We start from the raw sequence: 26482 nt of genomic DNA, 5'->3' as shown, positions 1-26482 counted from the left end.
ACAGCTGAGCCCCTGTAGATGGAACCAGAGGTGAGGCAAGGAACTGCACGCCCCCCCCACTGAGGTCATCAGAGTGCAGATGCCCCCTTGTCAGTGTCCCGCCTTCCTCCTGCAATCCTAAAGGCCTCCCTAGCCCAAGTGCTGCCCTGGGCCAAGACAGGGCCACTCAGGGCTGTGCGGGCTGCCCTCCCTGGCCAGGTGGCCCCAGAGGCACAGGCCGCAGAGACCGCGGGGACCTGCGTTGGCCTCCAGTTCCCACCCCAGTCCCTCCCATCCCCAGCTCCAGACAGGTCCAGCTGTGGCCAGCGGCTGCGGAAGGCTCTGTCCTTCCAGGTGTGCGGCTTTGGCAAGTGCCTCAGGCCTCCCTCTGCCCCTCCCCTGTGAGCAGAGGGGTCGAAGCGCCTGCGATGTGGGTCCCCAGAGTACCTGCGGGGCTCAGGACAGGCAGGGTGGAGTGTAGAGGGCCACCTTCCGCCCGTCCTGAAACCACGTGGCGGCCTCCCGGCTGCCCCCACCCGCCAGGCCCTGCCTGACGCCCTCCCTCCCGTGACCTCTGCCCTGCGTGGGCACCAGGGTGGCGTGCACACCAAGCCGGCCGTGTGTTTTCGCGAGGGATGACTGGGGAAGGCGGCTGCTCGAGGCCTGGAAGGTCCCGGATCTCGCCTAGTGCCCCTCTGGCCCCCAAACCCCCCGGCGCCCCGGAACCGGCCAACCCGCGCTTAGAGCCCGCGCAGCTCAGAGGGCGAGATGGCGAAAGCGCGGGACCGCCGCGGCCGGCACGAGGAGCTCGGCTCCCGGGGGCCGGTCCAGAGCCAAGCGCCGGCCTCCGTCTCCCCAGCGGGAAATCGGTGCGCACCGTCTCCACTCCGCGGCGCTGTCCCCAGAGGGAGATCGGCCCGTGGACGCGCAGGGAGCAGGGCGGGGGGCGGGGGCAGCGTAGGACCCTGGGGGCGCCGCAGACGCACCGCCCCGACTCCCGCCCCGCCCCCGCCCCGCCCAGCGCCCGCCACTCCCTTCCCGCAGCCCCGCCCCGCCCCGCGCCGCGCCCCGCCCCTAACTCCCTTCGCGCCGCGCTGGTTCTGGCTCCAGCCCTGCTTCCGCCTGGGGCCCGGCCCCGCCTCCTGCCCCGGCCGGCCCCGCCCCCTAGCGTGACGCAAGGCCTGCGCCGCACGCCGAGCCACGTCATGCCGTCATCAACCCTCGCCGCGTGGGCGTGGCCAGCGTGGCTTCCCGGGACCACCCGAACCCGCGGCCATGTCCCCGGCCGCCGCAAGCCCCCCGGAGGTCATCCGCGCGGCGCAGAAGGACGAATACTACCGCGGCGGGTTGCGGAGTGCGGCGGGTAGCGCTCTGCACAGCCTGGCGGGTGAGGGCCGGGCGCGGCCGGACGTCCCCGCGAGCGGCCCAGGGGGCGTTGCCCCTCAAGGAGGCGGGGTGTCCGCCGTGGGTGGTCACCGCGGCGCGAACGCCTCACACCTCGGTCCCGTTGACATTGACCCGGGCCTTCCTAGGTCTGACCAGCAGCCCGGGCCCCTCGCCCTGCTGACCCCGGGGTAGGCTCAGCAGGCCCTGCCTGTCTCACCAGGCCGTGAGCTGAGTACAGAATCCAACGAAGCATTGCCTGTCATCCCAGCACTTTGGGAGGCGGAGGCGGGACGATCGCTTGAGCCCAGGAGTTTGAGACCAGCCTGGGCAACGTGGCAAGACCCCGTCTCTACAAAAAAATCTAAAATTAGCCAGCCGTGCTGGCGGTGCCTGTAATCCCAGCTCTTCAGGAGGCTGAGGCAGGAGAATCGTGTGAGCCCGAGGGATGAGGCTGTAGTGAGCCATGACTGCGCTACTGCACTCCAGCCTGGGCGACAGGGCCAGACTCCATCACTAATTTAAAAACGAAAAACAAAAACGGGCACGGTGGCTCACGCCTGTAATCCCAGCACTTTGGGAGGCCGAGGCAGGCAGATCACTTGAAGTCAGGAGTTTAAGACCAGCCTAGCCAACATGGTGAAACCCCGTCTCTACTAAAAAATTAGCTGGGTGTGGTGGCAGGCGCCTGTAATCCCAGCTACTCGGGAGGCTGAGGCAGAATCACTTGAACCCAGGAGGCAGAGGTTGCAGCGAGCCGAGATCGCACCACTGCACTCCAGCCTGGGTGACAAAGTGAGATTCCGTCTCAAAAAGAATAAAAATTTTAAAAGGCAACGCCATCAAGTCTTTGGGGGTGGGGCAGGCAGTTGTTAAAGGCATCAACTCCCAGGAGAACATTACCCGGAGCAGTGGCACTGGAGCCCAGTGGCAGGGATGTCGTGGCAGCAGGAACAGTGCCATGGGACAGGAAGAGCATGCATAAATCTCAGAGGACAGCCAGGCTCCGTACGGGGAGGGCCATGGGTGGCAGGTGGCAGCCATTGGTGGATTCTGAACCGGAGAGTGACGTGGTCAGATTTGTGTGTATTTTACAATACACTTGGCACCCCTGTGCCGCACACTGTTCTCCATGTGTTACAAATATTAACTTATTTAATCTTCAAACATCCCTACAGGTAGGACCTACTATTACTTTTCTGATAGATGAGCAAACCGAAATCCCAGAAAGGCCTCACAACCAGGAAGTTGGAGAGTTGCTCTTTGATGCTAGACAGTTGGCCTCTGGCCTGCACTCTTACTACCCAAGACCGTCTTTCCGTGTGGCCCTCGTAGGCCCTCCCAGAGCGATAGATGGGTGCAGGTGGGAGGTTCTCAGGAGACTGCAGCTCAGGCTAAGGAAGGTCGAGGTGGAGACAAGGTGGTGCCTCCAGAGACAGAAGCAGAGACGGAGGCTGGGGAAGAGAGTGTTGGCTTCGTGGAATGGTGGGACTGGATCTGGGCCTGGGCAGCTGGGGGGGATGGTGGTCCCTCATCCTCAGGGGATGCCCGCCAGCGCCCCCGGACTAACACCGTTTCTCCTCTCAGGTGCGAGGAAGTGGCTGGAGTGGAGGAAGGAGGCTGAGCTGCTCTCAGACGTGGCCTACTTTGGCCTCACCACACTTGCAGGTAGAAGCCCCCTCAGGACCTCAGGACTGAGGAGCAGCCACACACCAAGTCCAGGGCATGGTGGCCAGGGGGCTGCCAGGCAGTGTGAGAAGCTCCTGGAACTGGCCGAGGTGGTGATGCTGCCTCAAGGAGAGCAGGAGGTGCTGGCCCGAGAGAGGCTAGGCATCAGCTCCCAGCAGGGAGCCCATCCTTCCAGCCTTCGTGTGTCCCTGAGGACCTTTGTCCAGGACTTTACCTCGGGTGCCATTGAGACGCATTTCTCAGTGGCCAGTCCTGGTGGCACAAGCAAGTCACAGTGCTGAGCCATGTCACAGGGTGCAGTACCCTGTCAGGTCCAGGCTGGGCATCAATTGGGTGGTGCCGGCTGTGTGGGTGGTGGCCAGCCATGGGACCAAATCCGAGCACTGGGGCTGGGGGAGGGGGTGGGGGCGGCTGGGGAGAAGCCGGGAACGGGAGGAACACCGGCCAGCCAAGGTCCCAGGAGCCAAGGGCAGCCATTGGCCGGGCCTGTCACGTGCTGCCTGAGGTCACGGTGAGACCGATGGGCTTAGCAAGAGGAGGTCATGTTGGCCTCCGCCAGTGTGGGGCGACAGTGGGCTCAAGGGTCACAAGATGGGGCTGTTGACAGGAGCCAGCAGAGGGCGTGGAGGCCGGGAGCCCGTCCCTGTGACAGGCCCTCTCAGCTTCCACGTACCCATCCTCTTCCTCGTAGGCTACCAGACCCTCGGGGAGGAGTATGTCAGCGTCGTGCAGGTGGACCCGTCGGGCAGGCGGGTGCCCTCCTGGCTGCGCCGTGGCGCGCTGGTGACGCTGCATGCCGTCCTGCCCTACCTGTTGGACAAAGCCCTGCTCCCCCTGGAGCAGGAGCTGCAGGCTGACCCTGACAGTGGGCGACCCTCGCAGGGGAGCCTGGTGCCAGGCGGGCGCGGCTGCTCAGGGGCGCGGCGCTGGGTGCGTCGCCACACTGCCAGTCTGCCTGAGCAGCAGAGGAGGGCACTGCTGCGGGCGGCCTTTGTTCTCCGACAGGGCCTCGCCTGCCTCCAGCGGCTACACATTGCCTGGTTTTACATCCACGGCGTCTTCTACCATCTGGCCAAGAGGCTCACAGGGATCACATACGTAAGTAGCAGATGCTGAGGACACAGCCGCTTCGGCCACCCTTGTCACCCCTGCTGGACTTGGGAGTGTGCACAGAGCTGGCCCTCCAGGCCTCTCAGCCAACAGGGTTCCAGCATCCATGTCGAGGAGGAAACCCAAGTCCTGTCCTTGGAAAAGGCAGGTTTTGTTTAGTTGCACTTGGCTGAAAAATCCAGGGACGTGCAGACCCCGAGGGTATCATGAGCCCCTGCTGCAGGCCCTGCACTCAGCCTTACTGACCGGGGGCCTGGGTCATGCCTCACAACAGATCCCTGAACCCGGTGGGCCTGTGACTGCCCATGTCACTGCTCTGGGGAACAAGCAGCTTCTCCCAGACAGTGTGGGAGCAGGGACTCCGGCCCCGGCCCCTCACACCTCACCCCTGCACGCCCAGCAGTCTGCCCCATCAGACGGCCATTCTCACCTCTCCCCTCCACAGCCGTTGGCACCTCTGCCCATCATGACCCCCAGCTGACGCCCCTGCTTCCAGATTCAGCAACAAAGCCTCCCCCACAGTCCTGCTGCCATGCTGCACATGCTCCTTCCAGAACAGCCCTCCAAGGGACCCCCTTCCTTCCTTCCGTCCTCAAGGGCATGCTAGGCTCCTGAGTCCCCAGTCACCAGGCGACCTCACCTCCACACACACCCTGAACAGGAGGCCACCATGACCTCATCACAGAGCTAGTGGTCAGGTCTTGGTCCTCAGCGTGCCCAGCCTCACGTATTTGATGTGACTCCTCGCCGTGTCCATGTTAGCGAGGGTTTGCTGAGCTGCTGTGACAGAGGCCTGGAAACAGGGCTCAAACCAGATGGGAGGCTCCCTCGCCTAGGACAGCCAGGAAGTGTCGACCCCCAGGGCCCACGCTGGTGGTGTGACCTGCACCTCCGTATGCTTTCCAGCCCTGAGCTGAGGCCATTTGGCCATCTCCATTTCCCAGCCAGTGGGAAGGGACACAGGAAGCCGAGGGCAGTCAGCTGTCCTTCCACAGCACGGCCAGAAGCCACACACGTCGCCAGCGGCAGGAGAGCAGGAGCCACATCCCTGGGGCCAGGTGCCTGCTACACTGGGGCTCGGTCCCTGGAGCAGGGCAGCTGCGGGGCACATCTCCAGCCCCCCATTTCTGCCCCCCAGCTCCTTCTCTGGCCGCCCTGCAGGAAGTCCCTGGATACCCCCACGTCCTCAACCGCTCCCCCGCTGCACCAGCCTCCTCATAGTTCAGAGACCCCCTCTGTGCTGATGATGCCAAGGCCAGTCTGGAGCTCGGCCTCTCCCTTATGCTAGGCTGCGAAACGGGCACCTGGGACACCCTGAACCTGTCTCCCTAGTTTGTTTTTGCCGGGCGCTCCCAGTGCCAGGGAGAGGCCTGGCTCTAATGCCACCCTCCCAGCAGGCGCTGAGGCCAGATCCCCTCAGGGTCCTGATGCACGGTGTGGCACTGTCTGCCCTACAGCTCCGTGTCCACCCCATGCCCGGAGAGGACCTGAGAGCCCGCACGAGCTACAGGCTACTGGGGCTGGTGTCGCTGCTGCACCTGGCGCTGTCTGTGGGGCTGCAGCTGTACGGCTTCAGGCAGCGGCAGCGAGCCAGGAAGGAATGGAGGCTGCACCGTGCCCTGTCTCACCGCAGGTGTGCTCGGGGGCCACGTGGGGCTGGGGGTGCCCTGGGCACTTGGCGAGGACCTGCAAGGCGCACCCACCTTGACACTGTGCCCCACCTTCCCCAGAGGCTCCCTGGAGGAAAGAGTCGTTTCCAGAAACCCCCTGTGCACCCTGTGCCTGGAGGAGCGCAGGCACCCGACAGCCACGCCCTGCGGCCACCTGTTCTGCTGGGAGTGCATCACCGCGTGGTGCAGCGGCAGGGTGAGGCGCGCGCCTGCCGGGGTCCTGGGGTGGCCGCAGCACAGGTGGGGAGTCTGGCTGGAGGGTAGGGAGGCGGGCATCTTTTTAAAGACTCCCAGGTAGGTCAGATGTGGGGCCACTGGGGGGTTAAAGTTCCAAATTCAAGCATACTGAGGCTCTGCTGAACGCAGGTTGGGGCAGCAGCCAGCCCTGAAAGGCGCCATGGCTGCCCCATGCACCCCAGCACATCTTTCTTCCCAGGGTCCTCACCACACTTGGAAACCCTGGCACACTGACTCACACCCACCCAAGACACCGGCAGGGTGAGGGCATCACCTCACCAGGAGCCAGGCTGCCTGGGCTGTGTCAGCTACAGGAGCAGGCGGGAACCTCAAGGCCGAGCCAGCCCCCAGCCCCGCCCCAGCCCCCACTGGGACTTGGCCTTCTGGGAAAAGGCTGCCTTTCTCTTTCTTGGTCATTAGCTGAAGGAAATAGAACATGTTTATATTCAATGTCATGGGCAGAGAACGTGGACGGGACAAGAGGTGCCAATGGGTGTGGGCACGGCGCAGGCGGTCTCAGCCGCTGTGACCCTTCTTCCTCTCTGCAGGCGGAGTGTCCCCTCTGCCGGGAGAAGTTCCCACCCCAGAAGCTCGTCTACCTTCGGCACTACCGCTGAGCCGCACCTGGGCGGGCCTGGGCAAGATGACTTCCACCGGAGTCTGACCGCCAAGATTTAGCCTCAAGGTTCACCTTGCACAGAAATTAGAACATTCTCACACTGTCTGGTTTTTGTCCTGTCATACACTAACCCAGCCACCCTGGCAGGGTGCCCGAACATGGAGCATTTCCCCAAGCCCAGCCTGGCGCGACTCAGCCACTTCAGCAATCTCACTGTTTCCCTCCCTTCCCCGCACCACACAGTTGAGAACTAACTTCAGAAGTAGCCAGAAGACACTTTATTCATTTGTATTGTGAGAAGATGGTTCCATCAGGCTCGTGTTAAGGCAGTGGACTGAATGAGTGTGTGTTGAGTTGGGACGGGGCACCGGGGGCTGTGGTTTGCTTCAGCCAGAGTGGTCAGAACGACAGCCCCAGGGCCCCTGTGGGAGGCAGTGGGATTCTCCCCCGGGGCAGCTGGGCAGGGCCTTCCACCAGGACTCAATGACCACACGGGCAGAGAGAAACCAAGGAAGGTCAGCACCTGTCTGAAGCCTTTGGCACACCTTAAACACACATCAAGGCTGCTTCCAGTTCTAGAAAATAGAGGGCTCTTCCTGACCCACACGCACTCGCATGCCAAGTCCTCGGGCGGAGCAGGGTAGGGGGCTGCCAGGGGCACCCAAGCCCTCTCCTGGGGGCCTGCTGACCTAGGGTCACTGCTGTGTTCAGCCCCTCAGCTCAGCCCCAGCCTATTTCCTGCCTCCCTTTGATGTTTCCAGGTTTTTAAAACTGCATTTAACCTGTGCCAGAGACAACCTCGCCACTGGCATATTTAATAAACTAATTCCACTGAAATGTGGGTGCGTTAATAACAAGACTGAACTTGAGAGTTCGCGGAGCGCGCTGTGAAAATGCCTCAAGAGCGTACATCACATTCCCCTGCTAACTTAGGAACACCAGGTTAGTCAAGGTCAGCTTGCGGGGTGGGGGGGGCTGGGACCCTCTAGACTGGGCGGAGCACCAGGAGAGGCACTGGGGGCTGCAGACGGGTGGGCAGATGCCTCCGTGCTTCCCACAGAAAGCGCGTGGTCCTCCACGGGTCCATCCATCGGCACCCAGTCCTGATGCACACTGTGCTCTGGCCACGTGCACGCAACTTCCTGTCACATCTTGGGCCCGAGCGCTTACTAGGAAAACAGTATGGAAAGTGACAAACGCTCCTGTCTGGAGTCTGAGAACCCCGAGTGCCTCAACACAGCACCAAGAGCACCAACTGGGAGCAGCACTTGCTGACCTGGGTCAGGGACACACGAGCGGGACGGGCCTCTTGAGCTCGATGTCAGATATGCAGACACTGGCGAAAGAATCCAGACCAACATTCACCGTCTAAATTCTACGACGGAAACGCTGCCCAGCGTGGGGCGCCTGCAGCCGGGGGCCCTGGAGAGCCTTCCCTCACGCGTCCGTGTCTTTCGCCTGGGACCACCGCAGGGGTGTTCTGCTGCTGGCAAAACGGGCTCGGCTTTTGGGAAGGAGCTTTCTTGTGTCCAGCGACATGTTTTAGATAAAGACTACACAAGAAAGGGCACGCCGTCTTTAATAAAGGTGGAGTGAAAAATCACTTGGTAAAACGGTTGAGTATTTCTTCTATCACATCAAAAGAGCTGACATGCAAGTGGGTTCTGCCTCCCCCCGGGCAGTGGGGGGGCCGAGGGCTGAACCCACAAAGCCAGTCCGCTGCCGCCAGCTTCGCCACCCCTTGTGGGGGTTGCATGAGGACAGATTTAAATTAAAAACGAAACACTCTTTACGTATCAAATGTGTCAAAATAATCTCAAACAATTAAAATATAATATATATATTTATAATTCCAGGCCCTCAGAAGCAATCATGGTAGTTAAGAACAAAGTTTTGAGTCATCAGGATAGAGGCCGACTGTAAGCATCTCCAGTGAGATGAAACGAGGAAACTGGCATCAGAACCCCACAGTGACGTGACAGCCCCTTTCAAGCGTTCAGTTCTTTCAAACACGCAGGAATCAGGCTAGATGGTCCCTGAGGCTCCGTGGAGCGGCTGTGGCACCACCTCCGGCTGGTAGGGAAGTCGGCCTGGCGGGGAGCGGCCGTTCCTCCCTCACAGGCCTCACTCCCGCCTGCCCACCCGGCACCGCGGGGGGACCGGCCACCCGCCCTCGCCCCCGTGGGCTCCACCCGCCTGGCTTCCTGCCTGCAGCTGACAAGAATTCCATCCATGACAAACACCTGAACGTCACTGAAAAAGAAATCCATTCGATTTGGTTTAAGTGCCAGTTTCTTCAAGAACCTGATATTTCAGCTACAAATCACTGAAGCTCCTTTTTAAAAAGAAAATTCGACTCCCACGTAATCAACTACTTTATGTGAAGAAAAGGCATTGTTAACAATGGCTCAAAACCGCCCTGCAGCGCGAGGCGTCCTCAGTCCGCTTCTAGCTGGCGAAGGCCTTGCCGGCGTCGTCCTTGCCTCTGTACCTCCTCTTCCCGTGCGTGAACGGGATGTACCGGTACTTAATCATGTGCTGTGGAGAGAAACACGCAGCTTCTGCACCACCGCCTCCCGTCAGCCACTGTCCCCAGAGCTGAGTGCCAAAGGTCCCCCATCTTTTCTACGCATCAGACAAGGGGAATCGGGACCCCGATGGCTTCTTGCGCCCCCGTCAACAGAGCAAGACCTTCCAGAGCCCACGAGTCCCAGGTCTGAAACCCCAGCAATGCAGGTGTTTCGTGAGCCTTCCGTGGAGGAAGGGAGAGGGGGACGGGAGGTGGCCCAGGGCCGTCTCTGCGGCCAACACCCCAGGCACAGAGTGAGGCCGAAGTGGCAAAGCCACCCCATCAGGGCACAGTCCGCAGTCCTGGCCGGCCTCCCCCTAACGCCCTCCTCCTTGGGCAGGCTGGCGCAGGGCCCTGGGTGCCCTAGGAGGAGCCACAGGACGCTGCACACACGCAGGCTCTCCCATCCAGCTCCCACCAAGCTTCCACCAAGAGCCCGCTCGCCCCGACAGCCGCGCTCCCCGGGCCATTCACCGGCCGTGCTGGGGAACGGAACGGCGTCCTTGTCACACACAAGACTGCCACTTAGCTCCACATTCACACCAGGCAGACTCTGCCGCCACCCGCCACAGCCCAGCACGGCTCCCCTGCGCCTCGGGAACGGAAGAGCGGCAGCGGCCGGCACGGCGGCAGCACCTCCTTTACCTTGATCTGTCTCTTCATTGTGATACAGAAGAGCATGATGAAGTACATCACCAGGATGGGCCAGAACACCGGGACGTTGAAAGCGTCGAAGAAAGTACAGACCATAGCCACAAGGATGCCCTTGGTAGCCGCGTGCCTTCAAGTGGGGAGAGAAGGTTAGCGCCGCACCTGCAGCCGGCACCAGGCCCCTGCTGGCCGCCTCCAGCCTCACAGCCCCACCGAGCCCGCAAACAGAAGCCTCCCTGTGGAGAGGAGGGGTCTGCCCTGGGCACAGCAGGAGCACGAACCTTCACACGTAGCTCACATACATTACTGCCCTAACCACAGAGACGCCTGCTCTCACACCCTTCAAAGGTACAACTCTTCTTACAACTACACAAGGTACAAAGCATCAGGGCCGAGGCAGCGTGCCCCATGCCCGCTGCTGGACCTGCGATCTGGAGAGAAACCCAGGCTGTGTCTTGAGGACCGTCCAGGGCCTTCAGCTCGCCACTGTGGCATGGCCACCAGTGTTCCCTCCCGTCCCAGCACATGGCCGGCAGCTGCCATCACCTTCAAGAGACTCAGCTCTCCCTTCCTAGTCCAAGCTTCTGTGGGCTTCCAGAGCCCCTGATCTTTCTGCTCCACATTCCACCCTGAGAGCTCAGCAGGCTCCTTCCGTTCACTGAGCCAACAGACCTGGGTTCCTCCCCAGGGTGGGGTATGAGGGATGGAGCAAATGCATGCAGTCACAGAGCTCCCGTCATTCTGGTGGCTGTGTCACCCACCTCTGCCTACTCGTATAGACACGGGCACTTCTGCTCAGGCCCATCTCAAAAATGTCTCAAGGAGAAGGCTAGTCCTCCTCTGCCAGCCACAGGGAGCCACAAGGCTGGGGATGGGAGAGAGGGAGGAGGGAGGGGAGAGAGGGAGGAGGGAGGGGAGAGAGGGAGCAGGGAGGGGAGAGAGGGAGCAGGGAGGGGAGAGAGGGAGGAGGGAGGGGAGAGAGGGAGGAGAGAGGGGAGAGAGGGAGGAGGGAGGGGAGAGAGGGAGGAGGGAGGGGAGAGGGAGGAGGGAGGGGGGAGAGGGAGGAGGGGGGAGAGAGGGAGGAGGGATGGGGAGAGGGAGGAGGAAGGGGAGAGGGAGGAGGGATGGGGAGAAAGGAGGGAGGGGAGAGAGGGAGGAGGGAGGGGAGAGAGGGAGGAGGGAGGGGAGAGAGGGAGGAGGGGGAGACAGGGAGGAGGGAGGGGAAGAGGGAGGAGGGAGGGGAAGAGGGAGGAGGGAGGGGAAGAGGGAGGAGGGAGGTGAGAGGGAGGAGGGAAGGGAGAGAGGGAGGAGGGAAGGGAGAGAGGGAGGAGGGAGGGGAGGGAGCAGGGAGGGAAAGAGGGAGCAGGGAGGGGAGAGAGGGAGCAGGGAGGGGAGAGAGGGAGGAGGGAGGGGAGAGAGGGAGGAGGGAGGAGGGATGGGGAGAGGGAGGGAGGAGGGGAGGGAGGAGGGAGGGGAGAGAGGGAGGAGGGAGGGGAGAGAGGGAGGAGGGAGGGGAGAGAGGGAGGAGGGAGGGGAGAGAGGGAGGAGGGAGGGGAGAGAGGGAGGAGGGCAGAGAGAGGCGGGAGGGAGGGGAGAGAGGCGGGAGGGAGGGGAGAGAGGCGGGAGGGAGGGGAGAGAGGGAGGAGGGAGGGGAGAGGGAGGAGGGAGGGGAGAGGGAGGAGGGAGGGGAGAGAGGGAGGAGGGAGGGGAGAGAGGGAGGAGGGAGGGGAGAGAGGGAGCAGGGAGGGGAGAGAGGGAGCAGGGAGGGGAGAGACTGGCCGAACAGACACGCCCTCCCCAGGCCACGACAGCAGAAGCCAGTGAGCACTCCATCCCAGAACCAGCCGCCTCTCCGCCAGCCTCCAGGGCACTGGTGCTGACTTGAAACCGAGCACGCGGCAAGATAGTGAGTGGCCTCCCCAGGAGAGCCCCTGCGACTCCCCGGTGCCCCGCCCCGCCCCGCCCAGTATAGCAGTCATCTTTTTGGTGACTTGAACAAAACTCGGCGCAGTCTCAGAGTCTCATCGGCCACCCCTGAGCACAACGCTCCTTCTCAAATACCGTGAAGAATTAGCTCACCAAAATTTAAACTCTGGAAGCCTTCGAATGAAGGGGCGAAATTCCTCGTTCTGTTTGGTTGGCAGCGAAGGACCGTCATCTGCAAGGCAGAGCAACCGTCAGGGACAACGCGCCTCTTTTTACTTCGACCGCATCTCTAAGTGTTCTCCTAAAGGCTTTTGACTAGCAGGCCTCACAAACGTAAACAAAGGTTTGTATCGTTTAACCAAAGATAAAAATGGGGGTCTGCGGTCAAGTCACCCATCAATTCATCAACTCACTGCTTTTAGAAGACACTGGCAGAATCTTTTAGAAGACGTCCACGTTTTAAATGCACAAAGAACTCAACCACACACAAACGTCCAGCAGCACATCAGCTGTTCCACATAAAGGAACAAAACCCAGCGCAGAGAACAGGGCGGGGCCGAGGCGGCGCTGACTGTGGAACCCAGGGCCAGGCCTGTCCCACCAGCAGCTGCGTCAGGCCCACTCTCACCCCACCTCCCTGCCGGTCAGGTGCCGCTCCCCATTTACAGATGGGAAAACTGAGGTCTGCAGAAAAGGGGCTCGTTTTCTAGTCTCCCCCAAACAGCAACAACAAATGAGAGGAGCCGTGTTCCCGTCGAGCTTTCCATCACATGCTCTACACAAGACTCACAGGCTTCCGGCCCCGCGATGAGAAAACACTGCTCCCGACAGCAGGTTCCCCAGCACGGGGAGGGTCCTGGTAGGGGCTGCGCGTGCGTTTCCCCACAGTGGCCACGACGTCCTGGAATGCACAGGTGTCTGCTCCTCTCCTGGGGCTGGCCTGTCAGCCATGAACTTGGGGCCCCTACCTAGCCAGGCAGGCCCAGGAGCAGCGTTGAGTCTCCAGGCACGGAGCACAAAGCACCAGGAGCGCTTCAGCTCACGGCTCCTCAGAAACCAGAGAAGGCCGCCCGAAGCCTGGCCTAACCTGACGTTGGCATCAGGGTCCCGGCGGCCTCCGTGAGCCAGTGAGCTGCCTGTGGAACCCTCTGCCCAGGGGAAAAGGTAACCTCGCCATGGCCTCCTCCAGTGATTCTGAGGGGCCACTGACTGGGGTGGGGCGGGTGCTGGAGTCAACCATCCGCCTCAGACCCCTGCTGTCTGCGGTGCTCTCTGGCCTTGAACACGTTACCTAGCCCTCTACGCCTCAGTTTCCTCATCTGCAAAGTGGGAAAACACAATGGACACCCACTTCGTGGCTGTCAGGAGGGTCTGAAGAGTGTTTCTACAAACGTATCCTGATCACCCAACATAACACGTACATTTCAACCCCAAGAGCAGAGCCTCGGGTATTTCCAGAGGACACCAGGCAATCCCGTCGGAAATGCAGGCACCAGCTGCCACACAGCCCAGTGCACAGCCACTCCCTACCTGAGTCTTCCATTAAGGAAGGATCCACTTTGGGAGAAAGAAAAGCTATGAAAAGGTTGAGATGGTAGATTCCCAAGGCATAGGTCACAATGTACCACCCCTGAAAGAGAAGGAAAGAGAGTCAGTGGTGCACTCCAATGCCCGTCCGCCTGGTCCAGCTCATGGCTGCACTCCGGTTCACTCCCAACTTGGCTTCAACTGATCTTAAAAACATAGAAAATTTACTTAGAGCAAGGACAAGGAAGTACAGTGAAATCCCATGGTAACAATTTACCTCAGATTACACCCTGTGGGTCCTGAGACTAAGTGGACAAGCCAGGGCCCAAATGAGCAAAGCTCTTCAAGGATCCAGTTAGACCACGTGGCCCCTGAAGTCACAGGCGCCCCACCAGGAGCGCAGCAGAAAAGGAGGCTTTTCTCAAGAAGCACATGGCCGAGTTACACCACAGGCTCGGGCGGCCCAGGCACCTGAGGATGCTGGGCAGAGCCCCAACCAGGAGCACGGTCATCAGAAACAGAGGGCAGAACCTCAGCTGTGACGAGAGGCATGCTGGCTGATGTTCCTCCAACAGACGATTCACATCGCCAGAAACACTCTGCCAGGAGGGTTAAACCTTTGCCCAGAAGAAATCCACACAGGAAATCAAGAATGAGGCTTCGAAAAATGTGCTTCAGCCAAGCCTTCCTCAAGAGATGCAAAGTGGGGAGAATTCTGGCAAGATGCCTGCATGCAGCACACTTACTTGCAACTAATTCATCTTTAAAATGATGAGGTATATCCCATTAGAAGCCAGGACTGCATTCTCAATTTTAAAAGCCTTAAATTTCTCAGCCAGGCGCGGTGGCTCACGCCTGTAATCCCAGCACTTTGAGGCCGAAGTGGGTGGATCACCTGAGGTCAGGAGTTCGAGACCAGCCTGGCCAACATGGTGAAACCCCATCTCTACTAAAAATACAGAAATTAGCTGGGCATGGTGGCACATGACTGTGGTCCCAGCTGATGGGGAAGCTGAGGCAGGAGAATCGCTTGAATCCAGGAGGTGGAGGTTGCAGTGAGCCAAGATCACGCCACTGCACTCCAGCCTGGGTGACAGAGCAAGACCCCATCTCAAAAAATAAAATAAAATAAAATACAAAAGCTTTAAGTTTCTCATACAAACAAGAAATCTTTCTGCCCACAAGCTTTTCAAGTCAGACGGCTAAATGCTGTATGTGAGAGTTAACTGGATGTCTGTGTATCCGCCTTCCTGCCACAGGGCCACGCGTGAAGGGCCTGGGTTTACCACATAGTAACCTGTGGGTGTTGCACTCTTCCCGCCCCCTCCTCCTGCCTGAAATCCCTGATTCAAGGTTTCCAGGTCATTCTTTCCATCAGAGAATGGACCGAGTTCAAATTTTAAAAAAAAACTAAACTGAAGCCAATTAAGGTGTGTGCTCTAAACAAGGAGGTATTTTCCACAGTCCCCAGAGAGAAAAGAGCCCGGGCAAGGCTTTAAACCTTCCTGCTCTGCACACAGAAAGACTAAACAACCTCCTCTAAAGATCTGCAAAGAACTCCCATCTTACAAGCTTGCTCCTAGAAATCACGTGTTTACTAGAAAGTAAAGGAGCACCCAAGGTGAGGTCTGAGATGTCGCCTGACCCAGGGACGCCTGGAAACACACTAAGGAGACCCTCGAACCCCTTCAGTCAGTCTCTTATTTGACTCGTCTCAACCCGCACTGTCCTCTTTGGCCTCATAGGAGGTAGAACTCAGGAAAGGCTAAATAAACCCTTTCGAATGTCAAATCATTCACGACACCCAAAGCATGGAACCTTCAACCGAGGAATGAGGCAGCCGCAGAGCGCCACCTTGTCCTGACCACCATGCAGCAGGGTCAGTGGGTCAACAGCGGCTCACTGTCCAGGCCTGAACACGCCCAGGGCAGGGCCAGGCTGGGCTCAGGACTGCCTGGGTGCACTGAAAAGCCTGGAGAGGGGACGGGACAGACTCCAGGTGAATCATAAACAACCCTGTGTTAAAGACAGTCCCTGAGATCGTTCTGACACTTGGCACTTAGCTGAAAGTGACTCCTAGAGACCACGTCCTGCAAGACAAACGATCAGCACCACGTCCCGGGAACACAGACAGAGCTGAGTCCGCCACCTCAGCCCACACCTACCTGTAGCAGGTAAACTCGAATCATGTAGACGAAGCTCAGGCCCAGTGTCACAACCCATCGCACGGCCGTGTAGGGTGTGGACTTGTCTAGCCAGGACTGATAAATCTAGAAAGACAAGAATGCAAAGGCATGAAGCAGGCCCTGTAAGTTCTGCACTGACCCTGCCACAAAATGCATCTTCTGCTATGGCTGGTTTTCCACTCTTAAAAAGCTAAGTAGAAGAGTGAGTTAAAACAGCAAGAGATCGTCTGTGTATCGGCACACAGCATGACTACAATTCATCCAAATGTATTTGCAATAATTCCTGAAGCAGGTTCATCTCTTAGGCAAGAACATTACACAACAGTCTCCTAGAAGATGGTGACATGGTGCTGGCCCAAAGGGCTGACTACGGGGAGGACCCAACGTCACCCCACAGACGACTGTGCATCTCAAATCCCCGCCCTACAGCACAGCCCTTATCGCCACGTCCCAGGTCAGCTCCCTTATCTGCTGCCGCCAGCGCCAGCCTTGCCCCGCCCCCAGGCCCACTGGCCACAGCCGGACCCCCGCAGCCACACCTGCATGTGGGGGCGTCCAGACGGCTATGGACGAACCGTGGGAGCCCTTAGTCTTTACATACATACATATGGATGAACTTTTACATTTTTGTGGTTTTTTTTGAGATGGAGTCTCGCACGGTCACCCAAGCTGTAGTGCAGTGGTGCCATTTCACCTCACTGCAATCTCCGCCTCCTGGGTTCAAGCAATTCTCTTGACTCAGCCTCCCAAGTAGTTGGGACTACAGGCATGCACCACCAGGCCCAGCTAATTTTTTTTGTATTTTCAGTAGAGATGGGGTTTCACCATGCTGGCCGGGATGGCCTTGATCTCCTGACCTCATGATCCAACCGCTTTGGCCTCCCAAAGTGTTGGGATTATAGGCAAGAGCCACCTGACCCAGCCAGGATTTTTAAATTTTAATTTTGAAATTTAATTTTTGTAAAACTTCAAAATTCACAAAAGTAAAAAGATTGTGTAAGCCCATATATACCCATCACCCGACTTCATAGATCGTCATTTTCATGTGTGATTTAATTACGAAGTTGACAGATTTTTATCCGAGCTAGAGCCTCAGCAGCTGGAACTGCTGGGTGACCCAGGCTTTTCCTGAGACGGAGCTTCAGGCTCCAGTGATCAAAGGCAGCTCCAGGCTCCTCACCCACCAAGCAGCGCACACACAGCCCACAAACACGTAGCCCAGGCCCCAGGGCCACACAAGAGCCTCCCGCCCTCAGGGGCAGCACCGTGGATGGTGACACGGAGAGGGTGGGGGTCCCAGCACCAGGGGATGTGGGTGGCCAGGAGGGGACAGCAAGAGCAGAAAGCAGCCGCGACCACGTCTGTCCTGCCTGGGAGCTGAGACTGGGCTTCATGTTTTTAAAGGTTGGTAAAAGGAAAACAGAAACAGAAAACACTTATGTGACAGACCACATGTGGCCCCAGAGCCCGATCCCTCCACAGCTGGCCCTTGACAGAAAACCGCAGAGCACAATACGGTGGAGAAAGCACCGTGCTCGGCAAGTTCCAGCCTGAGGGTGTCACTTCTCCATCGGGAACACCAGCAAACGGATCCTTCAGGAAAATGCTGGGAGTCCACAATTTCTTTTTTAAATATTTACCAAAAATATTTAAAATCATCTACCAAATCATCCTTTTTAAATCATCTACCAAAAAACCCACCAACCTGTCCGAGTCTCGTGAAAAATCTGTACACCACCGAAGGCTTCCCGTGAACGGACTCTCCCACACTGTCCCCTTCAGACATTCTGCAACTGAGAAAGACACAAGACGTTTCAATAGGAAGCATTCGAGGATGTGAAATCTTGGCCCTATGTTCACCAGCACTGTCAAGTAGGTTCCAACATTCAGCATCGCGTCCACACCATTTGTGTTTTTACCATCAACTGTTCAGGAAAAAGCAGCAGGTGCACAGGCTTCCGTGGAGGGGAAGGGCGGTGTGAGGCGGACTTGCCCAGGAGCACGAGTCCCACTGCCGGCACCTCAGTCACCTGCGCGTGGGCAGCACCGTCCACCCCACTGGCCCCAGGAGCAGACTGGCTGTCGGGTCCCTGGGCTGGTGCCTGGCACGTGGCATTGTACATCCTCCCTCCAGGGATGTGGCTCCCTCGGGGTCCCCCCCAGGCACCTGTCCTGGGTCTCTGGTCCGGCAAAAGGGTCCTGTCCTCTCAGGGCCAGGTCCTCCACCCCACACACAGCAAAACATTAGCTACAGTTCTCAGCTAGTCCATCCGTCTGCGTCCCAGTTTCTTATCTGGCAAGTGGAGGTAACGGATCTGCTCCTATTTCAGCACGCTGCTGTGATGCCGTGAGGAATTCACCTCAGAAGCCAGGTGCCAGAGGTCACAGTTTATCCACTTAATTCCCGGATGCCCAAGTGAAGGGCATCCTTACCCCCATCTCACAAAGGACCTAGTTGCAAACAGTGGAAGCCACGTGTCCAAGGTCCCGTCACAGTTCTGCTTTTGAGCAGGCCGAGCCAAGCTTGACTGCCACCTGGCTGCTCAGCCGAGCATGCGCCCACGTCACTCCTGAGCCGAGCTGGCTTCAGGACCCGCCGCTCTTCCGGAAAGTGCTGCTGAGTACCCAGGGCCTGCCAGTTGTCACTCCTACTTTACAGATGAGACGCCTGCTGGCCCCTGAGCTAGAGAAGATGCCAGGGCAAAGTTCACGTCCTCCCCATCCCCATCTCTGCCTCGGCAGGGCAGTGAGGAGAAACAGCCTCCAGTCTCAAGTCTGGCTTATAGTCCCCCCTGTGCTAAGTGGCTGTGAGGCCTTCAGGAAACCCTCTGCAAGCAGCCAGCCTCCGTTTCCTCATCTGTAAAACGAGGCTCTAAGAAACTGGCAGGCACTGGCCGGGCGTGGTGGCTCACGTCTATAATCCCAGCACTTTGGGAGGCTGAGGCAGAGGGATTGCCTGAGGTCGGGAGTCGGAGACCAGCCTGGCCAACATGGTGAAACCTTGTCTCTACTAAAAATACAAAATTAGCTGGGCATGGTGGCGTGTGCCTGTAATCCCAGCTACTCAGGAGGCTGAGACAGGAGAATCACTTCAACCCAGGAGGCAGAGGTTGCGGTGAGCTGAGATCTCACCATTGCACTCCAGTCTGGGCAAGGAGAGCGAAACTCCATCACAAAGAAAAAAAAAAAAAAGAAAGAAACACCAGACACAAAGGCAAAGACATTATTCCTCAGCAACCCTTGCAGTCAGTCTTACGGTTCTCATTTACAGATAAGAAAACAGGCTCACAAAGGCTAACGAGGTGCCCCCGCCCATCAGCACGGTCCGCAGTGGGCGTGAACTGGAACCTGCACCTTCCTGAAACCAGCGCTTTTCCAGTCACCGAGCACCGGGGCATCTTCCCTCGGGGTTGAAGGAGGCAGGTGGCCAGAATCGATCCCCCAAGTGCCTCCACTTTCCCATCACAACTGAAGCGCTGAAGTGATCCGGGCAGCTCCCTCCACATCGCCAGGGCTGTGCAGAATGTGGCTCCGTGACCGCTTCCTGGCTCCTCTGTGCAGAGGCCAGGCAGGCTCGAGGAGACCAAGGAGCCCTTTGGACCAGCCGTGTAAACAGAAGACACGCAGGAGCACCTCTACTCTGCACTGAGAACTCCACATTTAAACAGGGGCTACACTAGAATGCACCACCTGGAATGGGCACCCTATTTAGGCCAAAGCCAGGCCATCTGAAAGGGACTTCAGTCACATTCTTCGTCCTATTGCTCCTTACAAGTTTCCGCCTATTTTACTCAGACGGAATGTTTCCCATCAAAGCACCTTTACTTGGCTGGAGGTGAGGAGTAACGTTAGAGAGAAAACTCCTGGCTCTCCCATGTAAGGGTGTTCTCTAGGTAAAGCTCAGAACTTCTCACTCTCCAGCTGAACATGTGGAAAACCTACTAAATATGCATCAGTCAATTCTGCTTGTCTGACACACACAACACGTATACCAAACACGGCTCGCACTCTAAACAGCCCAAGGCAGCGCGGCAGGAGCAGGAACGTGCACTTTGGACTTCAACGGCCTTTCAGAGCCCGGCTCTGCCTCGCTCTGCCAGTGTGACCTGGACACGCTATTCCAGGATGCCTCAGGCTCCAGTCTGTGCAATGGGACAACAGCACCTCTCCTGCCTTCACCAGGCTCTCGCGAGGAGTCAGTGGGCAGCCGTGGAGCACCCTCAGCGCCAGGCGAGGCAGTGCCAGCCCTGTTCCCAGATCAGGGCCAGCCCTCACAGCAGCTGCCCCCCTGCAGTCCTCTTCTCTGCTGTTTGAAGGCCACCTCCCCTTAAGAAGCCTCTGTGACCACCCACACTGACCCCAGTCCCTTACATCACATCACCGTTATTTATTTATTCTTTTTTTTTTTTTTTTTTTTCTCAAGACAAGAGTCTTGCTCTGTAACCCAGGCTAGAGTGCCATGGTGCAATCTCAGCTCACTGCAACCTCCGCCTCTTGGGTTCAAGGGATTCTCCTGCCTCAGCCTCCCAAGTAGCTGGGATTACAGGCACCTGCCACCATACCCAGCTAATACTTGTATTTTCAGTGGAGAGGGGGTTTCAGCATCTTGGCCAGGCTGGTCTCCAACTCCTGACCTCATGATTCACCCGCCTCGGCCTCCCAAAGTGCTGGGATTACAGGCGTGAGCCACCGTGCCTGGCCCATCACCCTGTTTTATTTTGTGTACAATTGTTTTCTGACACCTTTCTGGTTTCTCAATTTTCTGCTAGAATGAAGCTCCTTGAGGGGTCCCTCGTCGGGTTCTAGACTGGGCCCTACCACCTAGAAGTCCATCACATAGTAGGCAGCCCATCAGTTACCTGTTGAAGATGACTACTTTAGGCCCAGTCACAAACAAAACAAAGAGGCGGCGAAAACCAGTGCAAGCAGAGGCCATGAGGGCATGCCGGGAAGTGTGAAGCTCTCCATGTGCCTTGTTCCACGGCTTGCCACATTCATCCACGTGCGTGGTCCTTCACTAAGACAGGAAGCGCTGCGTGGCATGGATGAGTCCTCTGCCTCCCGCCACCTTTCTCTTCACGTCCCCATCCCAATTCCTCAGGACGAGGAAAGCCCCGCCTGCCGCACCAGGCTTTATGCCTCTAGTGTTGTTCCGTCCTCTGAAATGCCCTCCCAGATCCTGTCTCTTCCTTCTTCCCAAGGCCACATTCCAGCCTGGGCTCCTCTCTCCTCTGCGCCTGACCATCTCACATCTGCACCTGGCTCTGACACACCGTAACCGCGGTCACCTCGGGCACACGGCAGAAGCCAGCCAAGTGAGAGTTTGAATTACTGAGGACCCTTCATCCACTTAGGGGATAACTGCATCTTACTAGGAAATGTCAACCCAGCTAAGAATAAAGTGCTTTCGAAACTACCAGCCAGTCCCTACTCTTCATAAAGAGAGAGCGGGAAAAGCCCCCTGAAGGTACTGAGGCTGAAAGCAGGTCTCTGCGCGGAGGACGCCTGGCAGGGACACGCACGGTGACTTTATCAGTGGGACCACACACCAGTACCAAGTCAGCCGGGAGCATTTATGACTTTATTGCCTATTTCGAACACGATCGAAACCGATGTGGCCAGTTTCCCTCCAGCCCGTCAGGGACGCCTTCACCCCAGGGCTTAACACTAAATCCTACAGATTTGCTCTGACCTGGACGCCGGATGGGCAGAGGGCACATCCCCGCTCGAATCCAGCCCAACGCAGACCGCTGCGGGTCGGCAACTGCCCGCTTGCCCGGATGCCCGGCAGGGGAATCGGACGAGACGCGGCCCGGGTGCGGAGGGCAGCAGCCCCCGCCTGGCCCCTCTCCCGCTCCCCCGCCCCTCGCGGGCCCGAGGACTCGGCCTGCACCTCCGGACCCCTCTCCGCCGCCACCCCCCAGGCCCCTCTTCCCGGGCCCGCCCCGAGGCGCGACCCGTACCCCCCGGGGCCGCGGGTCGGGGACAGGCTCCCCGCGGCCACTCGGGCCCCGACGGCCCTCCCCGTCCGGGCCTCAGCGCGGCCCCGCCCGCCCGCGGCCTTGACAGCCCGGAAAGAGCGGAGGCGGCGCTGCCCAGCCGTTCCCGCGCCACGCAGCCCTTCCCGGCACCTCGCAGCTCCGCTGCGGCCGAGCCGCGGTCTCCCTCACGGCCGCGGGAAGGAGGACGGCGGGGCAGGGGCGGCCGCCGGCGCTGCGCTCGGGCTCCGGGAAGGTGCAGCGAGCACTTCCGCTCCGTCCTGCGCGGCACCGCCTCCAGGGCCCCCAAGATGGCGCGGGGGCGGGGCCGAAGGATCCAACCATTTCCGCTTCCGGCGCAGACGCGCAAGCCGTTGGCGGGCGTACCTCTCGGCGGAAGAGACGACAGCGGCGGAAACGCGCCGCGTGCACAGGCGCAGCTACGTCCTCTGGCTCCGGGTCCGGCTAGCTTCACTCCAGAGATTGCGCGAGCCCAGGGACTAGGCCCGTGGCCACACCCCCTTGCGACAAAGACCAATGGAAGCGTGCGTTGCTGGTCGTTAAGGAAACCCCCGGCAGCAAGATGGCGGCGGCCGGCGAGGGCACCCAGAGCTCCCGCGGGCCGCGCTGGGACCCGCCGAGGCGGCCGCCCCGGGACGGTAACAACTGCGGGCTACAGGGCGGGTCGCTGTCCTGGGCTCCGTTCGGAGTGCGATCGCTCTACGCCCTCGACCCCCAAATGCTCACCTCGGAAAATGGAGGTCCAAGTGCAGCGGCAGAGCCGGGGCCACCCCCGCGTTCCCCACTCCCATCCAGAACTCGCCGGGCGCCTACCTAGGCCGGGCTCGCACCCTTTCCCGAGCCCTCCTTCCGCAGCGGGTCCAGCCCTGCAGGGGGTCGCCCCCCGCGGGCTCCTAGCAGGGAAGGCCGGGTTCGGGCTGCAGCGTCGCAGCCAGCCGGGTCTGGTGTTGCCATGAGGATCCCTAAGCTCAGGACGCGGGGCGAGGGCAGGCGCAGGACCAGCACCAAGCCTCATGCCTTCCTGGCAGGTGCTGTCTAGAAACTCGAGGATGCATTTCAAAAGCAGTTTTTGCCTGTACTCCCGGCACTTTGGATCACCTGAAGTCTGAAGTTCGAGACCAGCCTGGCCAACATGGCGAAACCCTGTCTCTACTAAAAATACAAAAAGTAGCCAGGCGTGGTGGCGCTTGTAGTTCGAGCTACTCGGGAGGCTGAGGCTGGAGAATAGCTTGAACCCAGGAGGCGGAGGTTGCAATGAGCCGAAATCGAGCCGCTGCACCCCAGCCTGGGCGACAGAGCAAGACTCCGTCTCAAAAAAAAAAAAAAAAGAATAGTTTTTGATAGGAACTGTTCCTAGAATCAAATAAACGGGTCTGAAATGAACTCAGAGCTCACACCAGTATCTTCAGGTAGAACCTTACTGATTTGGGCATATACAGGAGCCTGTGGGAACCCCCTGCCCTCCTCCCCGACATTTTCCCATAAACCCTGCCCCCAAGATGTGCCTGGGAAGCTGGTGGGGAGGGAGCCTTGCCCCTTCCAGGAACTGCGGGAGTTGACTGGCACACTCAGCAACTGAGCGGGAAGACATGAAGCTGGCCAGGCCCTCCTTGGGTATGAGTGTGGATTTTGTCCCCTGAGGATAGGAGGCCCCTGAAGGGTCACAGCAGGGAATGGGAGGGTCTGCTCCTCCCCTGTGTGCCTTCACTGACGCTGCTCCTGTGCCTTCCCCCGGCTCACTCATCCCCTCTGCAACAAGCACCTCTGCTCTCTCAAGGACCTGCACTTGTTTCAACCCAGCCCTCCTCTCGCTGGGCCTGTCTTCTTTGCACCAAGTAGGTGCTCATCCTTGTCCCATAAACACATGAGCAAATGGATGGACCAACAGTAGACAGGAGAGCTCATGAACCCCACAGGGCATTTCTGGGCAGTGGAAGGTGAAGGGCACCAACCCCTTGAATGCCCTTGAAAGAGCTGCACTCCCTCCCCCACCTCTGAGTGCTCACCTGTGTGTCTTCTCCGTGCTCAGGTTACGGTGTCTATGTATACCCAAATTCCTTCTTTCGATACGAAGGAGAATGGAAAGGAGGGAAGAAACACGGTGAGAAGCCTCTGGGGTCTCTTCCTGCCACTGCCACCCCGAAGCTGATGGAGCCGGTTTCTCCCCGGGAGGTTGGGTGGGCAAGTGGCATTTCCTGTAACTTTCAAGAACACTGAACCCTGGTGCTTCCCTGGCTGCTGGGGGTAAGGCCAGATGGGCAGGGGAAGCAGGATCCTGGGAGACCCCCCCCCACCGGAGGGACACCTTTAGCAAAGGAAGCTGCGACTTAGAAATTCTCCCTGGAGATTGAGTTTGTCTTTTCCAGAATGAAAACTGACTTTATGGTTTATTTCTGATATAAAGAGAACCTACTGTTGTAGAAAGTTCAAGTAATAGAAAAAAGAAAGGATAAAGTCGGGCCAAGCACAGTGGCTCACGCCTGTAATCCCAACACTGTGGGAAACCAAGGTGGGCGGATAGCTTGAGGTCAGGAGTTCTAGAACAGCCTGGCCAACATGGTGAAGCCCTAACCCTATTAAAAATACAAAAATTAGCTGGATATGGTAGTGCACACCTGTAATCCCAGCTACTTGGCAGACTGAGGCAGGAAAATCCCTTGAACACGGGAGGCAGAGGTTGCAGTAAGCTGAGATTGTGCCGCTGCACTCCAGCCTGGGTGACAGAGTAAGACTCCATCTCAAAACCAAAAACAAGTATAGTCGGGACCCCCCAACCCCAGGCAAGTGCCATGACCCTTCTGGGGGGACCCTCCTGTCTCCATGCTCCTCTCACACAGTTTTGTGTCTGCCATCTGCCAGTTTTATTTCTTTTTTGAGACAGAGTTTAGCTCTTGTTGCCTGATTGCAACCTCTGCCTCCCAGGTTCAAGTGATTCTCCTGCTTTAGCCTCCTGAGTAGCTGGGACAACAGGCGGGAGCCACTAGGTCCAGCTAATGTTTGTGTTTTTAGTAGAGACGGGGTTTCACCACTTTGGCCAGGCAGGTCTCAAACTCCTGACCTCAGGTGATCCGCCCACCTTGACCTCCCAAAGTGCGTGAGCCACCACAACCAGTCACTCTGCCCAGTTTTCTTTTTTTCTTTTAGCTAGAGTCTCACTCTGTCACGCAGGCTGGAGTGCAGTGGTTCGATCTCGGCTCACTGCAACCTCCGCCTCCCAGGTTCAATCGATTCTCCTGCCTCAGCCTCCCAGTAGCTGAGATTACAGGTACTGCCACCACACCTGGCTAATTTTTTATGTAGCTTTTTAGTAGAGGCGGAAGGGTTTCACCGTGTTGGCCAGGCTGGTCTTGAACTCCTGACCTCAGGTGATCCGCCTGCCTTGGCCTCTCAAAGTCCTGGGATTACAGGCGTGAGCCACAGCCCCCAGCCACTCTGCCGTTTTCTACTGGAGGGCTGGTCTTCTGGCATTTTTCTATATGAGCTATTTTTGTATCTGCCAGTATTTTCTGTATTTTTAAAACGTTTAACTTTTTTTTAGTGTTTTACTACACAGATGCTTCTTTAGGGTCTGATATGAAAGATTCTTGTCCCCCAGGCAGGCCTGCTGGCTCCTGTCCATGACTACTGTCAGAACCTGGCCTGGACGGGACGTTCCCCCTTTTAGAATGTGCTCTTCTGTGGCGCTGTGTTCTCCAGACTCTTTCTTTCCTCACGTTGACAGGAGCAGGGTGATGGGAGTGTCCCCTCAGGAGGCTCAGGGATGAGGTCTCATCCTGCACTTTTATTTATTTATTTAGTTTTGAGGCGGGGTCTCACTGTCACCCAGGCTGGAGTGCGGTGGTCCAAACATGGCTCACTGCAGCCTCAACCTCCTGGCTCAAGTGGTCCTCCCACCTCAGCCTCCTGAGCAGCTGGAACCACAGACACGCACCATCATACCCGGCGAATTTTGAAGATGTTTTGTAGAGTCAGGATCTCTCCATGTTGCTCAGGCTGGAGGTGCAGGCTGCTCAGGCATGTTTCAGCGGATGTTTTGAGAACTTTTTTTATTTTTAAATGCGTGTATAGCATGAGTGATGGAGCCAAACACAGCTCTTCGCTCTAAGAAACGTCCCGATACTGCACAGGCCATTCGTAGCCATCCCAACCACTGACTTCCCGTGACGCTTTCTCTTGCCAGGTCACGGGAAGTTGTTATTTAAAGATGGCAGTTATTACGAAGGGGCGTTTGTGGACGGAGAGATCACGGGAGAAGGTCGCCGGCACTGGGCCTGGTCAGGTGAGCGCCAGTCGGGATGGCACATCCACTCCGTTCTCATAACCCACTGGGCTCAGTCGGCCCCTCGAGTCTGGATGCGGAAGGTGTGATGTGTAGACGGGGCCTTTGTGCTATGAGGAGACTGCCCTCTGGAAAGCCCTGGGATCAATTACTTGGACTCTAGGGAGGCTCTATGGTCACCACGCAGAGCAACTCAGGCTTCCAGAGACACTTCTCTGGAGTAAAGATGTGTCAGTCCCGAGTTACACTACTGCTTTTTTCTTTAAAGCTATTTCAGCCACGTTGTCTCTCTAGATGGGAAACCCACCGTGGGGACTCCATGCGGGTGGCCAGGAGCTGTCTCCAGGAACCTCAGAGCCTCAGGGCAGAGCGGTCCGTGGGTGTCCAGTGGAGCTCTTTCCTCTCAGGCTTGGCTTTCAGTTTTTAAAGAGCCAGGGAAAAAGCTCACTCTGCAGACTCTGACCAGAGGGTCCTTTGCCCCCTGGCAAGGGGAGCGGAGCCCTCGGGACGGATGCCCACAGAGAGTGTGCCTAGGCTGTCTGCCCGCCCAGCTGTTGGGGAGGCCAGACCTGCTTACCACGTTTTCCCTCGTGAACCAGACGGAGTGCTGTGATGAAGGCAGGGGCGCCCGTTCTGAAGGGGTTCCTGCGTCTCGCAG

The 26482-nt window shown here is 58.3% G+C and overlaps 3 protein-coding genes across 6 annotated transcripts in view; 2 read left to right on the top strand and 1 right to left on the bottom strand.

Moving 5' to 3' along the window:
- The first annotated feature begins 1254 nt into the window (after positions 1-1254).
- On the top strand, positions 1255-8306 carry PEX10 (peroxisomal biogenesis factor 10). 2 transcript variants are annotated; one of them, XR_010340946.1, is made up of 7 exons: positions 1255-1366; positions 2950-3030; positions 3743-4149; positions 5619-5794; positions 5892-6027; positions 6617-7629; positions 7748-8306. XR_010340946.1 is itself a non-coding variant. In XM_012460976.3 (6 exons), exons 1-6 carry the CDS (start codon positions 1255-1257, stop codon positions 6683-6685), a joined length of 981 nt encoding a protein of 326 aa, XP_012316399.1. In that variant the 3' UTR covers positions 6686-7670. The 2 variants fall into 2 exon arrangements, 1 of the variants encoding a protein (XP_012316399.1); XM_012460976.3 differs by lacking the exon at positions 7748-8306 and having other exon boundaries at positions 6617-7670.
- Positions 8307-9044: 738 nt separating this feature from the next.
- RER1 (retention in endoplasmic reticulum sorting receptor 1) lies at positions 9045-21716 on the bottom strand. Of its 3 annotated transcripts, none has more exons than XM_012460978.3 (7): positions 21678-21716; positions 17252-17339; positions 15526-15630; positions 13364-13463; positions 11987-12065; positions 9902-10037; positions 9045-9225 (listed from the first exon to the last, which is right to left on the bottom strand). In XM_012460978.3, the coding sequence occupies exons 2-7, from the start codon at positions 17330-17332 to the stop codon at positions 9136-9138; spliced, it is 591 nt and encodes a 196-aa protein (XP_012316401.1). In that variant the 5' UTR covers positions 17333-17339; positions 21678-21716; the 3' UTR covers positions 9045-9135. The 3 variants fall into 3 exon arrangements, with proteins under 3 accessions (XP_012316401.1, XP_012316402.1, XP_012316400.1); XM_012460979.3 differs by lacking the exon at positions 21678-21716 and adding an exon at positions 21239-21257; XM_012460977.3 differs by lacking the exon at positions 21678-21716 and having other exon boundaries at positions 17252-20079.
- Positions 21717-22086: 370 nt separating this feature from the next.
- MORN1 (MORN repeat containing 1) overlaps positions 22087-26482 on the top strand; it is a 42983-nt gene continuing 38587 nt past the window's right edge. Inside the window, exons 1-3 of the mRNA XM_064371951.1 lie at positions 22087-22183; positions 23575-23646; positions 25726-25824. Coding sequence (XP_064228021.1) covers positions 22108-22183; positions 23575-23646; positions 25726-25824 — 247 coding nt within the window. The 5' untranslated portion in view covers positions 22087-22107. The remainder of the gene's footprint in view (positions 22184-23574; positions 23647-25725; positions 25825-26482) is intronic.

Source organism: Aotus nancymaae, unplaced genomic scaffold (genome assembly GCF_030222135.1).
Source record: "Aotus nancymaae isolate 86718 unplaced genomic scaffold, 86718_ANA_hifiasm-v0.15.2.pri h1tg000250l, whole genome shotgun sequence".
NCBI lineage: Eukaryota > Metazoa > Chordata > Mammalia > Primates > Aotidae > Aotus > Aotus nancymaae.
Note: the sequence above shows the minus strand (reverse complement) of the source record. Positions and strands in the feature narration are given on the sequence as shown.